A 19,820-nucleotide genomic window follows, 5' to 3' on the forward strand; every position below is an offset into this window, starting at 1 on the left:
TTATTGCTTTGCTAGCAAAGGTGAAACACAGGGGACTCTTGTTCCAGAGACTGTGATTTTGCCCCTCAGCAGGGACAGGGGCTTTTAAAGAGGTGATTTGAAGGCTGCATTCCACGTGTTGGAGCTGCAATTCACTCGTTAATTTGGGAGACAGTCATTTCTGAAATCTTCTGGTGCCATCCCCAAAGTCTGAATTACTTTGTTACTCTGGAGGATGTGTAGGCAAGGGCAGGTAACTCTGCCTCAGGAAGAAAGGTAACCCTGTTTCCCCTGCGATGAGGGAGAGGAGAGAGATTAGGGAGGAGAAGGGAGAGAGGAAGAGAAAGAAACATGTCCATTTTAAAAATAAGTCCAAGTAGCAGAGCAGCAAGGGCTATATTCAAAGCATAAAGTGGACCTCTGTTATACTTCCTATTTTCCTCTATTCTAATGCTGACTCACAATTTTCAAAGTGAAGTTAAGTATTTACAAAAAGGTAGAAAGGGAAAGAACTAACCTCATAATTTCCCAGCTGGGAAAAAAACACTAGCTCACAAGCTTTTAAATGTGCATGTTCCCACTGGGTGTGGGGGGCACATGCCTGTCTCCCCAGCAACTAGGAAAACAAGTTCAAGGATCCCAAGTTCAAGGCTAACCTCAACAACTTAGCAAGATCCTGTATCACAATAAAAAATAAAAAGGACTGGGGATGTAGTTCAGTGGTAAAGCGCCCTGAGTTCAATCCCCAGTAGCAAAAAACAAAAATTAAATATAATTTAATTTATTATTAAATTTTTGCAGAATCACAATCTTGGAGAAAGGGGGAAAAAAATCCCCCAAGACACAAAGTACCACATGTCACCTTTGGGTGTGTGTCTCTGTGTGTGTGGGTGTGTGTCTGTCTGTTGCTATGCACATGCTTAGATTTTAATACTCGGTCACTAACCAGAAAAGATAAGAAAATCACAGTTCCCAGCAAGCCTTCTTCTAGGGGCACAGCTGAAGTGATTTACCCTTGTTGAAAACATGTGGATTTATGTTTTCATTCAGTATGTCTTTCATTAACATGAGAAGCACAAAGAAAAAGTTTATAATATGATAAATATAAATAGATCGAAACTGACAAATTTCCTTGAGATTACTAATGGAAACATTATGCTTCCTATTAAATTTATAGACACCTGTGTTTGAACAACTACCCACTGCTTTTATGGAACTTGGAGAGAAGAGAACCTTCTATGTTTGAATCTAGAGATCTAGAATAAAGTTGGTGAAAACACTCAACCTAGAAAACGCTTCAATGCTCAAAAACTTACATGAAAGGAACATGTAACCAAATGGAAAACCAACAATCATGAGGTCACCAAGATTCTGAGCAAAAGTAATGAGAGGAAGGTTTTCCATCTACCCATTTTTGCCAAATAAATTTAACATCAGGAACTAGAGGAGATAAATTTAAGACGAGGTACAAAATATTGATTTTTGAATTGCTGGAGTAAGTCAAAGAAGAATAAGAAGACAGACATGTTAAAAATCAAAAACAGTGCCAAAACAGATTACTAAGCTTTGAGTCACTTCATAGATGGAAATCTCTCAACCTAGAGCTCACAAATGTAGAAATCTCATTTGAAGAGTGAAAGAAAACGAGAAACAGAAACAATTGAACATCAGAAATAAATTTAAACTGCAGAAATTCATAAATATCTGTATATAATAACACTAAAGGTAAATCTTCTTAACTCTCTAATTAAAGGACATATGCTTTAATGGATTCAAAAATAAGACCCAACAATATGCAGGCAAAGACAGCAACAGAATAGCCTAAAAAAAACCCATGAAATCATTTATTCCAACCCATTTTTTTGGGGGGGGGGGAGGTTGAATTCAAGGGCACTCGACCACTAAGCCACATCCCCAGCCATATTTTGTATTTTATTTAGAGACAGGGTCTCACTGAGTTGCTTAGCACCTTGCTTTTGCTGAGGCTGACTTTGAATTCTAGATCCTCCTGCCTCAGCTTCCTGAGCCACTGGGATTACAGATGTGCACCACTGCGCTCAGCTAGAACTTATTTGAGATCCAAACAGCTCACATTATTTGGAAAAATTCTCATAGTCAGTGTATAATCTCTCTCTCTCTCTCTCTCTCTCTCTCTCTCTCTCTCTCTCACACACACACACACACACACACACACACACACACAGTAGATACATGAGAGGAAAATATGAATATGCATAAATGAAGTAGTGAACTTAGTTTTTGTTTCTGTTTATGGAAAATGTAGTTCTCTTTGTCTTTCCCTCTTGATTAATAATGAACATTTATAAAGTACTTTTTAGATAGGGGCATTCCTTTACATTAATAAATCTTCACAATGCCCCTATAATGTAGTCTCCCTCATTCCATAATGTGAAAATTTATACTTAATGTAAACTTACTTCTTTAAGGTCCCTGGGATCCTCTGAAATTCTTATTCATATGCTTCACCGTTTATAGGAGGTACATTTTAGACTACCAACAGTGAAACAAACAGTAAAGTCCTCTGAACCAAATTATTTTATTGCACACTTGGTGAATTGTTTTAAATGAACATAACTGCTGTCAATCAATGGAGTGGACCAACATGGCAGGAATTTAGTCACAGCTGTGGCCAATGGTGTGCAGCACATGGAGATGGAAACTACCCTCCAGACTTCTTTCACTGGCTTATATCAAACAGATTCTCACACCTCATCCCCAATCTGTTCAGGGGCAGGGGGGAGGCTTATGGTTCTCTTCACTTGCACAAACCAGGAAAGGCAAGTACAAAGGGGAGTCTCAACCTTTTGGAAAGCACAGAAGTTTTGCCAATAGTGAACTTACAACCACGGGAGAGACAGAAAGAAGGGGCAATTCCATCCGCCACATGGTGCCCCCTATTGAACCTTTGGAAATTCTGCAGGTGGCAGGGGAAGCCACTTGTAGGACTGACTGATATTTTTTCTCTTATGCAAATCCACCAGTGTTTGAAACAGCTGTCTGCTTTCCATTGAATTTGAAATTTCCAGAGGCAAAAGGCCATGTCTCCCTCCTCCATTGTGCAGGATGGCCAACACATGATGGATGGTTCATAAATACCACATGGACTAAGAATGGCATTTTCCCCAGGAGTCTTGTGTGCTTCCATAATGAGAAAATTAATACTTAGTAGGGCCAGTTTACTTCTTTAAGATCATTTAAAGACTTATTCTCAGCAAGTCTCTTGATGGACATCCACTTCCCAAGAAAAGGACGCTGATGAAGGCCAGTCTTCCTTGTCTTCATCTCTTCCCCCAAACTCCCATCTCTGCCCTCTTCCCTGAGCCAGTGGGCTTCTACACCTTCTTTCTTACACTCTATTTTTCCACTACCACCTGCAGAATTTATATGTGACTCTCTAACGCCCTCTTTCTTACCACTTCCAGAATGAGGGAGACTACATTATAGGGGCATTGTGAGGATTCATTAATGTAAAGGAACCTAAAAAGTACCTCATAAATGCTCATTATTAATCAAGAGGGAAAGACAAAGAGAACTACATTTTCCTTAAACAGAAACAAAACTAAATTCACTGCTTCATTTATGCATATTCATGTTTTCCTCTCTGTGTATCTGTGTGTGTGTGTGTGTGTGTGTGTGCGTGTGAGAGAGGGGTGGGGGGGAGAGAGAGAGAAACTGACAAATGTTGGATATTTGAATCAGAAGACTAGAAATCAGAAATCTAGTCTCTTTTGTTATACACTGACTATGAGAATTTTTCTAAATGACGTAAGCTCTCTGGATCTCAATTCTGGATCTCTGATTCTGCATATACTTATGACCCCTTGCGGAAAGTCTCTGATGAGGGATCATTCCCAGCATATGCAAATTTAAGAGAAAATTGTTTTCATAAGAATTTTTTGAAATAACTTTTCTTTCCTGAGATATTAAAAGGGGATTCTAAATGCTGGCGATAATGAATAAAACAGTCAAAGAGATAGGCTTTGTTTTATTCATCTTTGCACCCTGGTTCATGGCACATGAAGGCATCCTATGAATGTATTAATATTGTATATTTCTCCTCAATTATTTCCAAAAGCAATTTAACAATATGACTTCTGTTAAATCATGAGGTAGAACACTCACTACCTCTCGATATTCCTTATCAAATGGTACAAGTAAAGTGCTAAATAAAGAAAGTTTTCTCTAAAACGCACAAAATAAGGCACACAGATTTTTTTTTTTAACTAGAGGGAAAAATACAATTATCTCTCACCTCTATTTCTATTGTAGCTTTGAGCTTAAACGTTAAAGATATAAAAATGTCAGCAATTAGGGGCTGCAGCTATAGCTCAGTAACAGAACAAGCCCCAAACTCATCCCTGGAGCTCCCCCAGAAGTAAACACAGACCAGCAACAATCTTACTTACACATTTTCTTGTTTTACAGAATAAGGAGAACCTGTCAAAAAGATTATTTTCAATATTAGATAAGGGATGGGGGGATGTCACTCAAAAGTTTTAAAGCACAGTAGCACATGCCCATAATCCCAACTACTCTGGAGGTTGAGGCAGGAAGACCGTAAATTCAAGGAAAGCCTCAGCAATTTAGTGAAACCTTATTTCAAAATAAGAAGGGGTGGGAACGTCCCTCAGTGGTAAAGCACCCCTGGGTTCAATCCCCAGTATCACACCACAAAACAACAAAAACAAAAACCAAACTTCTGCAGAACAAATAAATATTAGAGGAGATCTTCAGGCTGCGTAAGAATGCAGCCTAGATTTCTACCAGAACTTATCCAGACCACTGTGTTCAGTTCTCCTATTTTTCTGACAGGTCTGAATTCCTCCCTCTTCTGCAGCATGTAAAAGAAATTGATCCGTGGATGAAAACATTCACACTTATTAAGAAAAAAAAAAACTACTCAAGGATATAAAAAGAGAAGCTTGTATGAATGAGAGCCAAATGTCAGAATTCAAAAGCCTATAAGAATGAAAAATGAAATATCAGAAGCAGCGGAAAATATAGTGATGACTCAGTACAAGAGGCCAATTTTGCAATATTTGGTGTGGCAAGAGTTGTATTCATTAAGACTTGAGACTCTATTTTTTTTTTCTTCCTTTTTTAGTTCCTTTTCTGGGAGGAAAAAAAAAAAGTTCCTTCAAAAATCTGCTTAATGCTAAAGAGAATATTAAGTTCCGGAAAAAAAAAATAACTTTCATTCACTCATTCACTTCCCTTTCACACTGATTTCTTGTTTCTGAAGTGTTCTCTTCTTATAAACTAAGCACTCTTGTATCCTATGAGTTTGTCTCTTTTTATGATGAATTATAAACTTTTTGGGGGCGATGGGTACTGGGGATTGAACTCAGGGGCACCTGACCGCTGAGCCACATCCCCAGCCCTATTCTATATTTTATTTAGAGACAGGGTCTCACTGAGTTGCTTAGCACCTCAATTTGCTGAGGCTGGCTTTGAACTCACCATCCTCCTGCCTCAGCCTCCCAAGCCACTGGAATCACAGGCGTGTGCCACTGCGATCAGCTAAAATTATAAACCTTTTAAAAGTAAACTTACAATTGTTTTTTAAAACATGGAATTTTCAAATGTGTTATGTAAAACAAGATTATTTTTAACAAGTGGCACAAATTATAAATAATAATGTATTGGATTATAATTATGGTGTTACTTAATATTTATAGTATAATTTAATATGGAATTCTAAATATACTAACACTATATTACATATTATGGATATGATTAAGGTATATGTAATAATAGTAGCCAGGGAACTGTAATTGCTCAACAAATATCGCATCCTACAGGACTGGCCCAAAGCAACCAGAGTCAGCACATTCCCTTTGTTCAGAACTAATCTGAGAAAAAACTGAGACTCCATATTGGTTAGGGAGGTAGGTGAGGGCAGGCCAACTCTGGGCCTTCTGAGAAAGCTTCTTTGCTCCCAAAAAAGAAGACATGAATATAACTCAGTTGATAGAGTGCCTGCCTCACATGGGTTCAATCCCCAGCACCGCAAGAAACAGAAGAAAAGATGACCTTGTGGCAGAACTTTCCAGGTGCTAGGCCCTGCTCTAAGTATTAACTCATGCAGATCTCACAATCGCCCCCCAGCAGATACTAGGAAGAGGGACACTGGGCCCCAAGAGGCTGTCTTGTCTTGTCCAGGCCTGCCTTCCAGCACAGTGGCAAAGCTGGGAGTGAATGTGGTTCTCTCAGCCTCGGTGCCATACCTCTTTGACAGTTGCTCTTACTCTTTAGGACACTCCCTTCCTGAAAGGGTATTTTTTTGCTGGTGGCATCGTGCCTTTAAAAAAAAAAAAAAATTGCAATAACATAGACTCTTCTGATATTCCCTGAACAAATGATAGCCAGGATGCAGAGCAGAAAATACAGGAGAGAGAGGACTCTGGGAAAGGAGAAAGAGCCAAGACTGAGAATAAGAGGTGAGGCTTATTAACAGCCCCATTTGAGTGCGGAGCTACCACCCACCTGGCCCCTGGCCCCCACCTGGCCCTTATCCTTGCCATCTCACAGAGGAAAGAGAGGCTGAGGACCGAGGCCTGACTTGACAAGGGGCAACTCCAGCACGTGACCCAGGACAGCCTGTCCTAAAGCTGCCTCCTGGCCACCCGCTGTGCTCTGGTCAGAGCACAAGGATACCAGAGGGAAAGGGAGAGGAGAAGATGCTCCATCCAGCACAGGACTTTGCTGAGGGCCAAGATCTCTCTCTTGGAAACCCACAGCCCTAGGACAGTGTTCCCTTCCCGGGGGGCCTCCAAATGAGTAACTCGAATCTGTTAAGAAAGTTTCAGAGGTCATCTGTTTTCAGTCGCCCGGAGTGGCTACCAAAAGGAATAACTCTTTCCCACCCAACCCCCCAACACGCCAACACTGGAAACCACCTAACCTCTTCGTGCTGTCCTCGCAGAAAATGGCTGAGATTTTTTTTTTCTTTAATTTTTCCAAAAATAAAAACAAACCACATTCGGCTTCAACTCAATTGTTGGAAAAACAAATGATTCTTCTCTCTTCTCCCTCCCACACCCTCACAAGGATTCATCAGTGAATAAAAACCAGGGATGGGGTGGTGCAGGGGAATGATACTTCAAATGGTTGGAAAATTCAGGGCACAATATTGCATTTATTGTGAAACTCTGACATAAATATAAGACCACGTGTGGACAGCTGCTGATTTACTCCATGCACATCTATGATCACTTACTTTCCCCTCAAAATCTCAGGGGAGTCCAGGAAGAGGACATGTCTGTGTGCTTCTCAGTCCTGGGGGACATTGGAAGAAAAATACTAGGTTTGGGGTTTGTATTGTTTTCATGTTGGGGATTGAATCCAGGGCCTTAGTTAGGCTAAGCATGCCCTCTACCACTAAGCTACGCCCACAGCCCCCTCTGAAATCAGATTTAACCCAAATATCTACCATGCCACTCACTCTCAGGAACTTCAGTTTCCTCATTTGTGAAGCAAAATCCTCAGCTTCTTGGTTTTAGGAACCCTGACTTCCTGCCTGAGAGCAGAGGCCAGATGAGCTATTCCATGAATCCCCTTCAAGGCAATTTTGCCTGCAAATCTCTTGGTGTCAATCTCTTCTCCATGTGCCACCTGACACCCAATTCTTATAAAATCAGAAATGCCAAATCTATTAGGATTTGCAAAACTCCATCAGTAAAACCTTCCCGTTAAGTGATGCCAACAGCTTTGAACATTTCAAAGAAACCCTACATAAAAGGGTACCACGTCAAACTCTTGCCCTCTCATGATCTCCCAGGGTCAGTCCTTCGCCTCATGTCTTCCCCTCTCCACTTAAGAGATGTCTGGGAAAGGTGCTGCTCAAAGGACAGCCTCACACTGGGCATATTCAGTCCTTCCCCACAGGAAATGATGGAAATTCCTGGCATCCTCATCATGGAAGGGCAAACTCGGCTGGTGTCAGTCTCCCAAAGGGCAAAGGGAGAGGGATGTCTGTGGCCCTCCTTGTTACTGGAGTAGATGGCTTCTTAGTGGCATTTTCTCCAAATCCAAAGATGAAGCCAGGCTTCTGGGAAGGGTCTCTGGAGAGGAGAGATGGGCAGCCTGCCTTCCCCAAGCCCGAGCAGCCAGAAGTGGAAGAATCCAAGTGTTCATCTTAAGCAGCTTCCCAAAGACAGTTTGGCACCCTCTTGGTAAACACTGGTCCTCTCTGTATTAGGCTGGGATGTGGTTCAGTGGTAGAGGCTGGCTCAGCATAGAAGGCCCGGGTTCAATCCCTGGCATCACAAACCAGACAAAACAAAAATCCTCTCCACATTGAAAGCAGGCATTCACCAGGTGGCTCAGAATGAACCTCTCTTTCCAGATATATGGCTAAAGCACAAACGTGTTGTGATTTTCTGGAAGCCTAAATGGTCCTCTATGCTTTTAGATATTCCATTTCTTTAAATCTCTTGGCAAGAAACAGCTCAATGACTTAACGAGGAATGTTAAAGTTTTGTATGTTGATCTCCTTGGAGGATGGGTTTGGAATGAGAGGATGGTGATGGTGAGGAGTGAGATCAGAACATGGCGGACATATTTCTGAGGCTGCTTCAACATGCCCTGCATTGTGTGGACTAAACTGCTAAAAAAAAATACTCTTGTTAAGCTGGGTACAGTGCACATCCACAGTCCTGGCAATTCAGGAGGCTGAGGAAGGAGGACCATTTTAATGCAGGAGTTCAAGTTCAGCCTAAGCAACATAGCAAGACCCTGTCTCTTTAAAAAGAGAAATTAATTTTTTAAAAATGTATATACATATACACACACACACATATGTGAGTATATACATATATATGTTTATATACATATTCTCTTCCTAATCTGAAATTATTTTTCAAGGAAAAGAAAAAGCCACACTTATTTGAAGTTATAGCAATAAAAAGCCTGTGAAGTTGTGAAAACTATTGAAGAACGTACTTCAAAGAACATACTTATCGACCTTTATAGGAAAAGGCATCTGATTTTGCTCCCTTTGGAACTGTAACCCCTAAATTATTTCCAGTAGTTTCCTTAGAACTTTTCTACTTTGTTTTTACTGAATACTCGAGTTCTTCTCCATAGAGCATACTTTCTTTTGTTTTTTTTTGTTACTGTTGCAGTTTGCAATTTTTCAGATCTTTTTCTCATAGCCATTAATAATCCCTATTCCTGAGCCCCCAAGGAAGCAATTTTGTCCAAGTTTTGTTTGTCAAACACAAATAACAAATGTTTCCAGCTGCCCACAGTTGCTCACTGTGAACCCTTAAATCTCCTTGTGATTTTTTTCAGGCTGAACCATGTATCTCTTGCCCCTTCATCATTCCAGTTTGGACATCTATTATTATACCAGGTCACAATCCAAAAACAACACTGGAGAACCCACTGGGACCAATCAATGAAACAAAGTCAGTCTAGTCACCCCCCAGCATAGACAGGGGTCAAGCAGGCTCCAGAGACAGAGCCCAGGGCACCCGGGGTGATGCTGACTCTCTACCTATATGCTAAGGAAGCCATTGAGGTATTTCAGAATGACCTGTGATATTCTTTGAAGAAAGCAGTAACTGGGAAAGAAGTAGAACAGTATTGTTGTAGTATATCATATTTTGTAGATGGAAAATAAAAATTAACAGACTTCATGCTCCAGAAAAGAAACTCTGCCAAATTGTAACCATAGTTACACCTCAATTAGCTCTGCAGACTCAGGCCAAGAAATGCTGACCCATAAAGCCTGATTAAAGCTTGAAAATGCTCACTTAATTAACTCTTCAAAGTTCCCCCTTCTTGAAGCTTTTGACACAGGAACAAATTAGTGGCAAAACCATCAGACTGAACTCTTATCTCTTTTTCAGACACCTGCCCAGAACCCTGAGAATGGGGCTAACAACTTTGACATATGGAGAAACTGAAGAAAAATAGAAGATCTGGTTACCGCTAAAATGCAATAATAATTGGCAGGGATTGGAGCTTAGTGGCAGAGCGCTTGCCTAGCATGTATGAGGCACTGGGTTTGATCCTTAGCACCACATAAAAATAAACAAATAAAACAAAGGTATGCTGTCCATCTACAACTACAAAAAAAAAACATTTTTTTAAAATAAAATGCAATCATGAGTCCGTGAACAACAAAGGGGTTGATTATACTAAAATAATACAACACCATGCTAGATCACTAGAGATCATGATCATGATGGCTCTTTATGGTAACACTATGCTGAATTTTAAAAAGCACCGCCTTGGCTTTTTATACCAAATGCTTCTGAATAACTATGAATAAATAACTTTGGAAAAGAAGCCCACCCAGTAACAATCTGCTAAAAGAATGGCCCTCTTGTCTTGAGAATTAACCTCTGCTTCCTCAGTAGGCTAAAATCAAGTTGCATTTATTGTATTTGCATAAACAAGACATATCTAGAATTAGGCAATAACTAAACCCTCTGAGTTACGGAGTCTACTTTTGCAAAAATATAAGCTACAATATGACCATATTCAAAGTAAATCACGTCTTCACATCTCTTCAGAATGAGGTTTCAGGCCTGTCACACTGATATTCTGCAGTGTGGCTGCACCAAAATGTCTGGAGAGTGCTAAAATCCCCACATCTCAGGAAGGATCATACAGCCTTGTGTTTTTGTAGTGCAGCACCCTCAAAGTTCCTGTCCATCCGGTATCTCTCAGCCTCACCAAAGCCCTGTGAGGTAGACTTATCTACCTTAGCAGCTGTCACTCTGCTTATTGGGCAAATGCAGCATGTGAGGCTCACAGAGTTAAAATAACTGGTTTCAAGTCACAAGGGAAATTAGATGCAGAGCCCAAAGGGCTGCCCCACCTCTGGACACCTTCTACTTAACACCTTACTATCAACCTTCTGCATGGAAGGGACTTGGTCTTCCTTCAATGGTTGAAGTTTAGCCACACCTGAAAGAATGGGTTCTTGAGCTCGGCTGGACTCAATGATCAGATTTGACCTCTTTTTAGGAACTGAAAATCTATTTACCTTTCTGAAGAACCAGGTCCAGAATCCTAGGTCCTGTAAAAGTGATCAGACCCCCTCATGGGGCCAGATTGGGTGCCTGGCTCACTTTAGGGTTCTTGAGCTGCAGGATATTCCTCGGGGACACAGAAGTTGAGAGGTCTGAGAGTTAGATCTTCTAACCCCAGCTCCAGCTAACTCACTTGAGCAAGGACTTCCTCTATCTGAGCCTCACATCACTAATCTGGAAAATTACAGGCTAATTTAAATAACTGCAAAGGTTCTTCCTAGTTCTACCGAAGTCCGATGCTGGATATTCATCTTTGCCCAGAAACATAATCCTTTTACATTCTACTCCAAGGTTTCCCATTTTAATTTCAGCCCCCTCTTCTATTTCTACGAGTTGGTATCATTTTCTTCATGCCTCTCTGTTTATGTGCTCTCCTATATTTCCAAGTTATCACGTCTCCTCTGGGTCATCAGTTGGCAATTTCCATGTAACTCCATAAATTAAAACCCCTTCAGCAATGTACAATTTTTTGTGTGTCTTTCTCTCCAAATTCCCACCCATCTAGCTAGTAATGTGGCCATGAAATTTATTCTTTTCAAGAAACTTATTCTCTTTGTTCTTCATACTTCCGTTTTCCAAAATATATAAACATCTCAACACTTACTTTGCCTTCTTTGGACAAGTGTGCTCTTCCCCTTTCTTTTCCCTTGTCCTTCTTGGTTCTATCTTCACTCCTCCTGCCACCTTCAGTGACTCCCCCAGTGAAAAGCACAACGACACAGGGTACCAATCCAGGGACAAGTAATGGTATAAAGAGATAGGAGTATACAGGAGGGGAGAGAGGACTGGGCCAAGACATGAATGGAGAAGCCATGGGCCTGGTGCCACTGCAATCCCATATTAACCATCCCCGGCTTTGTTTTCCCAGAATGAAAAGTAGAAGTATATTTCCAGAAGGATAAATGCTAAAACAATGAGGGAGCCAGAGCAGCTGGTGGTTGTTAACTTTAATCAAAGTCCAGCCAGGGTCTGTTTTTAAGCAACAGGAAATAGATTCATTATCTTTCATAGTCTTCTCTCTCTCTCTCTCTCTCTCTCTCTCTCTCTCCTCCTCCTCCTCCTCCTCCTCCTCCTCCTCCTCCTCCTCCTCCTCCTCCTCCTCCTCCTCCTCTCTATCCTTCATTATTTCTGGCTAAGGCATAGAAATAAGCTGGTCAGAATAAACCTCATTTCTCTTAAACTTTCCTTTAAACTACAAATGCAAGCATTTGCTTGCATTTCAAAGCCAAATTGCAGAGTCTGAGAAGCCTGGTCCAAGCAAAGATTACCATCTGCAGCAGCCCAGGAGGCAGAGCAGCAAGTATTAGTTCCCGACAGCTGCTGTAACAGATAACCACAAACATGGTGATTGAAACAATACAAATTTCTTCTCTCTCTGTTCTGGAAGCCAGAAGTCTGAGGTCAGCTTCAGTGGGCAGAAATACAGGTGTTGGGGGGACAGCTATTGCTCTGGAGGCTCTGAAGGAGGAATCTATTTCCTTGCCTTCTTCTGCTTCTTGACTCCAGGGCCCTTCCTCCTCCTTCTGAGCATGTCACTTCAATCTCTACTTCCATCATCACATCATCTTCTCTCAAGCTCTTCAATTTAATGCCATCTGCAAAAAGTCCTTTCTGCCATATAAAGTAACATTCAGGTGCTAGGAATCAGGTGTTGATGTCTGAGGAGCCATTACTCAGCCTACCCCAAAGCACATGTGTGTGGCTGGGTTTCTGGGAAAAGTCCCCCCGACCCCTTTCTCATCCACGAATACAAAGTTATGACCACAAGGTCTGAGCCACAGGGGGACACAGCGAAGAAGATGGATTCTAAACACCAACATGGAGAAATCCCACATCTCTTGCTCCTGTCTTGTCACAGATTTACCTTTCCTGTCATGTTGGACTAATAAGCTGCCCGTTTCGTATCCAGCAGGCGCATAAACATCCCATCACTCCCCCATTCCTTGGCCATCGTTTGCCTGTTACATAGAAACTCAATTTCCAACCAAAACTGAATCTCAGTGCCACAAATGTTCATGTGTGTCGAGGTCCCTCAATGATCCTGTTATTTGTGACAGTCTCTGAGGGTCAAATACTGTGTCCAGGACTGAGGCCAGGAGAGGGAATGGGGCTTTGTTAGAACTTACCAAACCTCTTGTAACCGAAGGACTGCACCTCCTCCTCCTCTGCAAAGTCGTCTGTAAAAGAAGAGACAAAGTTTTAACCTTGGCAAAGGGCACACAGCACCTGGTGGACCAGGACTCAGGGCTCTGATCACAACCAGCTCCACCCTCCCCTTCACCCCCAGGCCTATCACAGTGGCTTTCCTGCTGCTCCCAGGTCACCTCAGGCTTGCTAAGAAGGAGCTTGGGGACTAGCTGTTCCCACTGCCTGGATTGCTCTTCCTCTTTTCTTTTTTCTAGTTCTGGGGACTGAACCCAGGGGCACTTAACCACTGAGCCACATCTCCAGTCTTTTGAGACAGGATCTTGATAAGTTGCTCAGGGCCTCATTAAGTTGAAGAGGCTGGCTTTGAACTTGCAAACCTCCTGCCTCTGCCTCCCAAGACACTGGGATTACAGACATGGGCCACCATGCCAAGCTATCTTCCTCCTTCCTCCATGGGTCTTCTTCTAATTCAGACCTCAGCTAAAGTGTGACTCCTTTAAGATGCCTTTCTGGACCTTGCAGCCATTCCTCATCATAATGCCTTATTTCAGTATCACTCTCTGATAGTGTCCTCCTGACTTTATATGTATATTTGCCTTTCAGTTTATTATTGTCATCATAATTCCCGTGAGCAGAAACTTTATTTTTAAAGCGTCACATGATTCTGCAATCTGTATACGGGGTAAAAATGGGAGTTCATAACCCACTGGAATCAAATGTATGAAATACGATATGTCAAGAACTATGTAATGTTTTGAACAACCAATAATAAAATTTTTTTTAAAAAGAGCTATGTAATGTTTTGAACAACTAATAAAAAAAATAAAATAAAGATTTTGATCCTGTAAAAAAAAAAAAAAAAAAAAAGAGTCACATGAATAAACCCCCAAGTCCTAGAATAGCACTTCTCACAGAGCAAAGGCTTAATAAATGTTAAATGGCTAGGCGGGGAGGGACATGCCTGTAATCCCAGTAACTTGGTAGGCTGAGGCAAGGAGGATCCCAAGTTTGAGTCCAGTCTCAGCAATTTAGCAAGATCCTGCCTCAAAAAAAAAAAAAAAATACAAAGAACTAGGAGTATAGCTTAGTGATAAAGTGCTAGTGGGTTCAATTCTCAGTATCAGGAAAAAAAAATGTTGAATAAAGGATCAACTCTCCAAAGGGTTATCTTATCTATTAAGTAGATAAGTTAAATTAAGTTATCTTATCTATTAAAGCTCTCCTTTTCAGATGTCTGGGCTCTGGAGTCAGAGCTTCCACCTATTATCACAGTGCTTCAGAAGCCCAGTATAACTCCTGCAACGACAGCCAAACCCTTTTCCACTGTCCTATTGAGTAAGTGGACCCAACCACATAATTGCCAGTAAATGCGCTTTAACACATAGGCCCTCTGTGGGAATTCCTAAATGTAGAACCACTGTGAAAACTAAAGAGATGTTATATCAACCAAGCTTCCTGCCAAAAGGTGTAAATTGGCCCTCCCAATGTGGACAGGACACCATTCCTCACCACTGATAAAGAACTTCTCAATTTACAGTTCCACCAGGTGTGGCTCTGCAAAGGGCAAGCACTATGCAGATACAATTTCATATTCATTGTGCAATGAAGAGACAGTTTTGATGACAAGTAAGAGGTGTCAGGCCAGGCCTTCCCAGGAGGCCCTGACCAAATCAGATGTTCTTCTCTTACAATAGGGTTATGTCCTGATAAACCCACTTTAAGTTGAAAATATCAACTTACATGTAAGTCAAAAATGCTTTTAATACAACTAACCTACCCAACATCATACCTTAGCAACGGTACACCATATTTGCTGTTTCCCTTCATGATCATGGGACTTAACAGGGGCTGCGACTCACAGCTACTGCCCAGCCTCACCAGAGAATGCTTACTGGGCTGCACGTCACCTAGCCTGCGGAAAGGTCTAAATTCAAAGTTTGAAGTACGATTTCTATGGAATGTGTATCATTTTTGCACCATTGTCAAGTTGAAAAAATACTGAAAAATCATTAAGTTCAACAATTATAAATCGGAGACTCTGTATTCTTGAGTTGGCCACTGTTACTATTCAAGCTCTCAGCCTTCTCCCTGTGGGCAGGTCAGCTCAGGGACATGGATCCAGCTCTCAACTATGGGTCAGAGACTGCCTGGCCTTGGGCTTCAGAGATGAGGCAGGTCATGGTCCTTCTCTCTAAAATGTGACTGACTTTCATGAAATCTCATGCAAGGGGAAATTAAGCCTCTGTGATAGTCTTTTCCAATCCCCAAACAGGCCCTGGCTATATTTGAACCTCAAAATGTTATGGAGAACCCAAGATGTGTGGCATCTATAACACAAGGGAGAAAAATGGTTTGCTATAGTGAGTTATAAAAACACACATTGAGAGAGCAATTATTTCTAACGGAATGGAGAGGTGTGATCATCTTTGTGTTTCAACTGTTGTGTCCTTCTGCTGAGGACAGGGAGGAGATCTTCGTTTGGAATCTTGAAAGCCAGGCATTTATAATCAAAGTGGTCTTCTCATGACAGAGATTAGAGCTTCAGTTCTTTCTGCATGGAAAACAAGAGAATAGCTCTTTTCTCCTTATTTGCTGTCTCTGTGATTGGTTAGTTCAACAAACACAAACCAAGCCCTTACTCTGTCTCTGTTTTACTTGGTAATCTATCAAATTAATGGCTGAGGCCTGGTCTATTCTCAGTTAAAGAGAAACCCTTATCTGCTACTTCTACTTGGAAATCCATTCATTTGTTTATTCATTCACTCAGTACATGTGGTTGTCCCTTAGCATCTTGGGGTACCCACAGATACTTAAGTCCCTCATAAAACGGCACAGTATTTGCATGATACCACACATACGTTCTCCTGCAGACTTTAAATCATCTCCAGATTGCTTACAATACTTAACATGATGTAAATAACTGCTATGCTGTATTGTTTGGGGAATAATGACAAGAAGTCATTAGTACAGATACAATATTTTTTTAAGTATTTCCATCCACAGTTGGTTGAACTGAAGAATGCAAAACCTGCTGATATAGAAGGCCAACTGTATATGCTTCAAACCTAGCCAAGTCAGTGAGAGGCCACCCAGGCGTCACCTCTCCCTCAGTCTGAAGCCCCTCCACCACCACATCGCCTCAGCAACGGGATCCACTCACACTGTGGGCCAAGGAAATATCACTGATGGTTTCATAAAAAAATTAACAAGAAGAGCAGGTTTATGCCACATCCCCAATAGCAAACAGCTCAAAAATTTCCCGTTAGATGTTTCTGTTCTCCCCCCAGAGCTTCTTTCAAACAGGGCTGCCATTAGTTTATTTGTTTGTTTGTTTTCTTTTCCCTTTCTGAAATTTTTCCCATGCAGTATTTAGCCCGACTGACTCCTCTCTCCTTCCTGAAACTTCCCTGGGAACTGAAATTTCTCACATTTTTGTTATTAAAGCAGTTCAGTCCTGCCTCTACTTCCTTCTCCACATTAGTATCCTCAAGCCCTCTAGGGGCTCAAGGAAACAATGGCCTAACTGGCCACCCACCCACATTAGGACTCACAGAGGGTCCCCTGGCTTCTTGCCTTACTGTCATCCCAAAAGGATTAGCCATTTTTCTAACAGCTACCAAAGGAAAAAATTTTTTTAAAAATATCTCCATCTCACCCACATCTAAAAGTAGATGGAAAATCATGAGATATGAGGGGTACCAAAGAAGTTACTACAGATCACTTTTAACTGGGAGTCTCAGGAAAGGTCTTTTAGAGAAATATTTCTTAAATGAGTCCTTCTCCATGTTTTTCTTTGAGTGTGGAGAAGGGCGATTAGAAAATGATATGTACTAGATCTCTACCTTGGAAGTTCATAATCGTTTTTTGAACTATTTGAGATTCTAAGAAGGGTTGAAAAAGGGTGGAGGGGGGACTTGCTTAAATTTGTTTTATGCAATATTCTCAAATGTTGACTCAAGAATCCTGTTTCTTATCCTTCAAAGTTAGGACAGGTAGAGCTCAGAGTGTTTGTCAGCTTTTAGTCACTGTAACAAATATCTGAGATAACCAACTTGTAAAGAAAGAAGGTTTAGTTTGACTCATGGTTTCAGTGGTTCTGGTTCATGCTCAGTTGAGCCTGTTGCTTTTAGGCCTGTGACAAGGTTGCATAATCTGGTGGGGAGCTGGTGGTGAAGCCAAACCCCTCGATTCCTGCCCAAAAAGTAAAAAACTGAAAAATGAAGAGACCAGGATCTCACAATCCCCTTTGAGGTCATGACCCCAAAGACCTAAAATCTCCCCATAGGCCCCACCTCTTAGAGTTTCCACTCTCTTCCAATATTGCCAAGCTGGGGACTAAGCATTTAACAGGTGGGACTTTGAGGAACATTCCAGACCCAAACTATTACCATTTGATATACAGTTCATTAGCTTAGCTGTCCTTTCAGAGCCCAGGATCAATTTTTTTCTAGCTGCTCAGTTAAAAAGCAGTCTAAGTCAGGCTGATGGTAGGGTTGGGGTTTGAATGACTTCAGGAAGAAAAATGGGCAAAAGCTGATGGGGCTTGTGATTGCAGAGACAGCCCTGATCAAAGGCCATAGGAGTTGGAATGAACAGTCAGCATTCCTAGCAGCTGAGCATTTTGGAGGGCAAAAGGCTATGGTGGAGCCCCTAACCACTGACAGACAGGTTTCATTTATAATATAAAACCCAATACATATTACGCACATTGTTATATTCTGCAAACCTTCTCCTCACACTGTGTGGACCCAAGTTAAGTGTGTCCCAGATTGTCTTTTTAATATCTGGGCCTACAAAGGTGATATACTCAGATGAGGACTTTTCTTTGGAGCCCAGTCTCCTCAGTAACTTGCCAACCTCCAAAATTTTTCTCTGAGAGTCAAAGCCACCTAATCTGTTCCACTCCTGTACAGACAAGGAACTGGATACAATTTCAGCCTCTTGGTTCTGCAGAGGAACCATAACTTGATCCCTGCTTCTGACAGCAATTTGTCTGTGGGGAAGAAGCAACTTTCACATATTAAACAACAAAAACAGTGTTTTAAGTTTTCTATCTTGGCTTCCACCACTGTACTTTAGCATTTTTGCTTTAATACCTATGAGCTATACTATAATTTGCTTGCCTATTTTGAAGTATGTTACTTTTATTTATTTTTCCTTTCCTTAGTAACTGGCACAGAACTACATGGGCCAGAGTCTATGATAGAGAACATTAAGCAGAATTCTCGGGTGATTTATTCTTAAAGCTTTGCTTATTTCCGTGGACCATGAGTTTAAGCAAAGTTAGTTGGCTTGGAGAGTTAAAGTCATACAGATTTCAATGTCCTAATCAGTCTGTGGACCAAGTGTTGGGATAGTTTTGCAGTTCTGGTTCTGACTCCATCAGATGGAAAAGCCATTTGAAACCAGGGAATCTGTCACATAGCATCTCAGCAGCAAGCATACTCATGGCACAGGATAGGCACACAATAGTTACTAAAAATTAGGCAAAGTAGAAATATCCATGTCTCTACCTCTCTTGGTAGTTCATAAATTTTAAAAGAGATTAAGTCTTCCTCTTTTTGTACATCTGCCATTTGGGAGAAGATAAAAAGATAAGTACCTACTGAATGCCAAGCACCTCACATTTTGCTATGTTTCTCTGAACAGAGGGAACTTCTTTTCTTCTCCAGTGGAAAAAAAAACTACAGCAGAAGTAATTGAGCCACATTTTCAGTCCTGGAGGACATGAGCTTCCAGAATAAAAGGGTCCATCACTGTCCAGCACAAAGAAAGGAAAGAGAGCCACTCTAAGGCTCATCATCATAAAATTCCTGAACACTGAGGACAAAAGAAAATCCTAAAAGCTCCCAGGAGGGGGGAGGGGGGGTGACCACTTATAATGGCTAAGATAAACAAACAAACGAAAAAACAAGCAAGTACAACATAAGCATATCACTGGCATCAGGGGTACCAATTTTTTTTTTTCTTTTTGAGACAGAATCTCACTAAATTACCAAGGCTGGCCTCAAACTTGGCGATTCTCCTGACTCAGCCTCCTGAGTCACTGGGATTACAAAGCCAATTCCATTTCCTTCCCCTTGGATCTGGCTGGGCCCTGTGACTTGCTCTGGCCCATGGAATGTGGCAGAAATGGCTGAAGATGACTTGGGAGCTAGGTCTTGGAGTTCTTCCAGCTTCTATTTTCATAATCCGGGCAGCCGGCAGCCATGTGAAAGTCTTGACTGTCCTGCCAGACAGACAGAGGCTATCAGAAGAGAGAGAATCCCTGGAAAATGAGAGCCCTCAGTCACTCCAGCCATCCCTGGTGACTCTTCAGACACAGCAGTGACACCACATGTCCAGCAGGGCCACTGGAGGAAGCAAAGGTGAGCTCTCCTTGCCCAGCTCAACCTGAATTGCAGAACTGTGAACAAAGAGACAGCTGCTGGTTTAAGCTAGAGTTTGGAATGGTTTGTTTGGCCTCTGAAAGTAATTGAAAAACAAGTAAATGCCAAAAGAAAATGCTAAAAATGTTATCAAGAGGTTGCCTCTGGAAAATGGAAAGAGATGAAATGAGAATGGGCCAGGGGTGAAACTGCTATTTTTCATGATAAACTTGTGAAATTATTTGACTCTATGAATCCC

General features: G+C 41.5%; 1 protein-coding gene across 1 annotated transcript in view; it reads right to left on the bottom strand.

Moving 5' to 3' along the window:
* The window catches only part of Colec12 (collectin subfamily member 12), a 181,168-nt gene that overhangs the window by 146,805 nt on the left and 14,543 nt on the right, over positions 1-19,820 (bottom strand). Inside the window, exon 2 of the mRNA XM_005329023.4 lies at positions 13,172-13,222. Coding sequence (XP_005329080.2) covers positions 13,172-13,222 — 51 coding nt within the window. The remainder of the gene's footprint in view (positions 1-13,171; positions 13,223-19,820) is intronic.

The sequence above is a fragment of the Ictidomys tridecemlineatus genome, chromosome 13 (genome assembly GCF_052094955.1).
Source record: "Ictidomys tridecemlineatus isolate mIctTri1 chromosome 13, mIctTri1.hap1, whole genome shotgun sequence".
NCBI lineage: Eukaryota > Metazoa > Chordata > Mammalia > Rodentia > Sciuridae > Ictidomys > Ictidomys tridecemlineatus.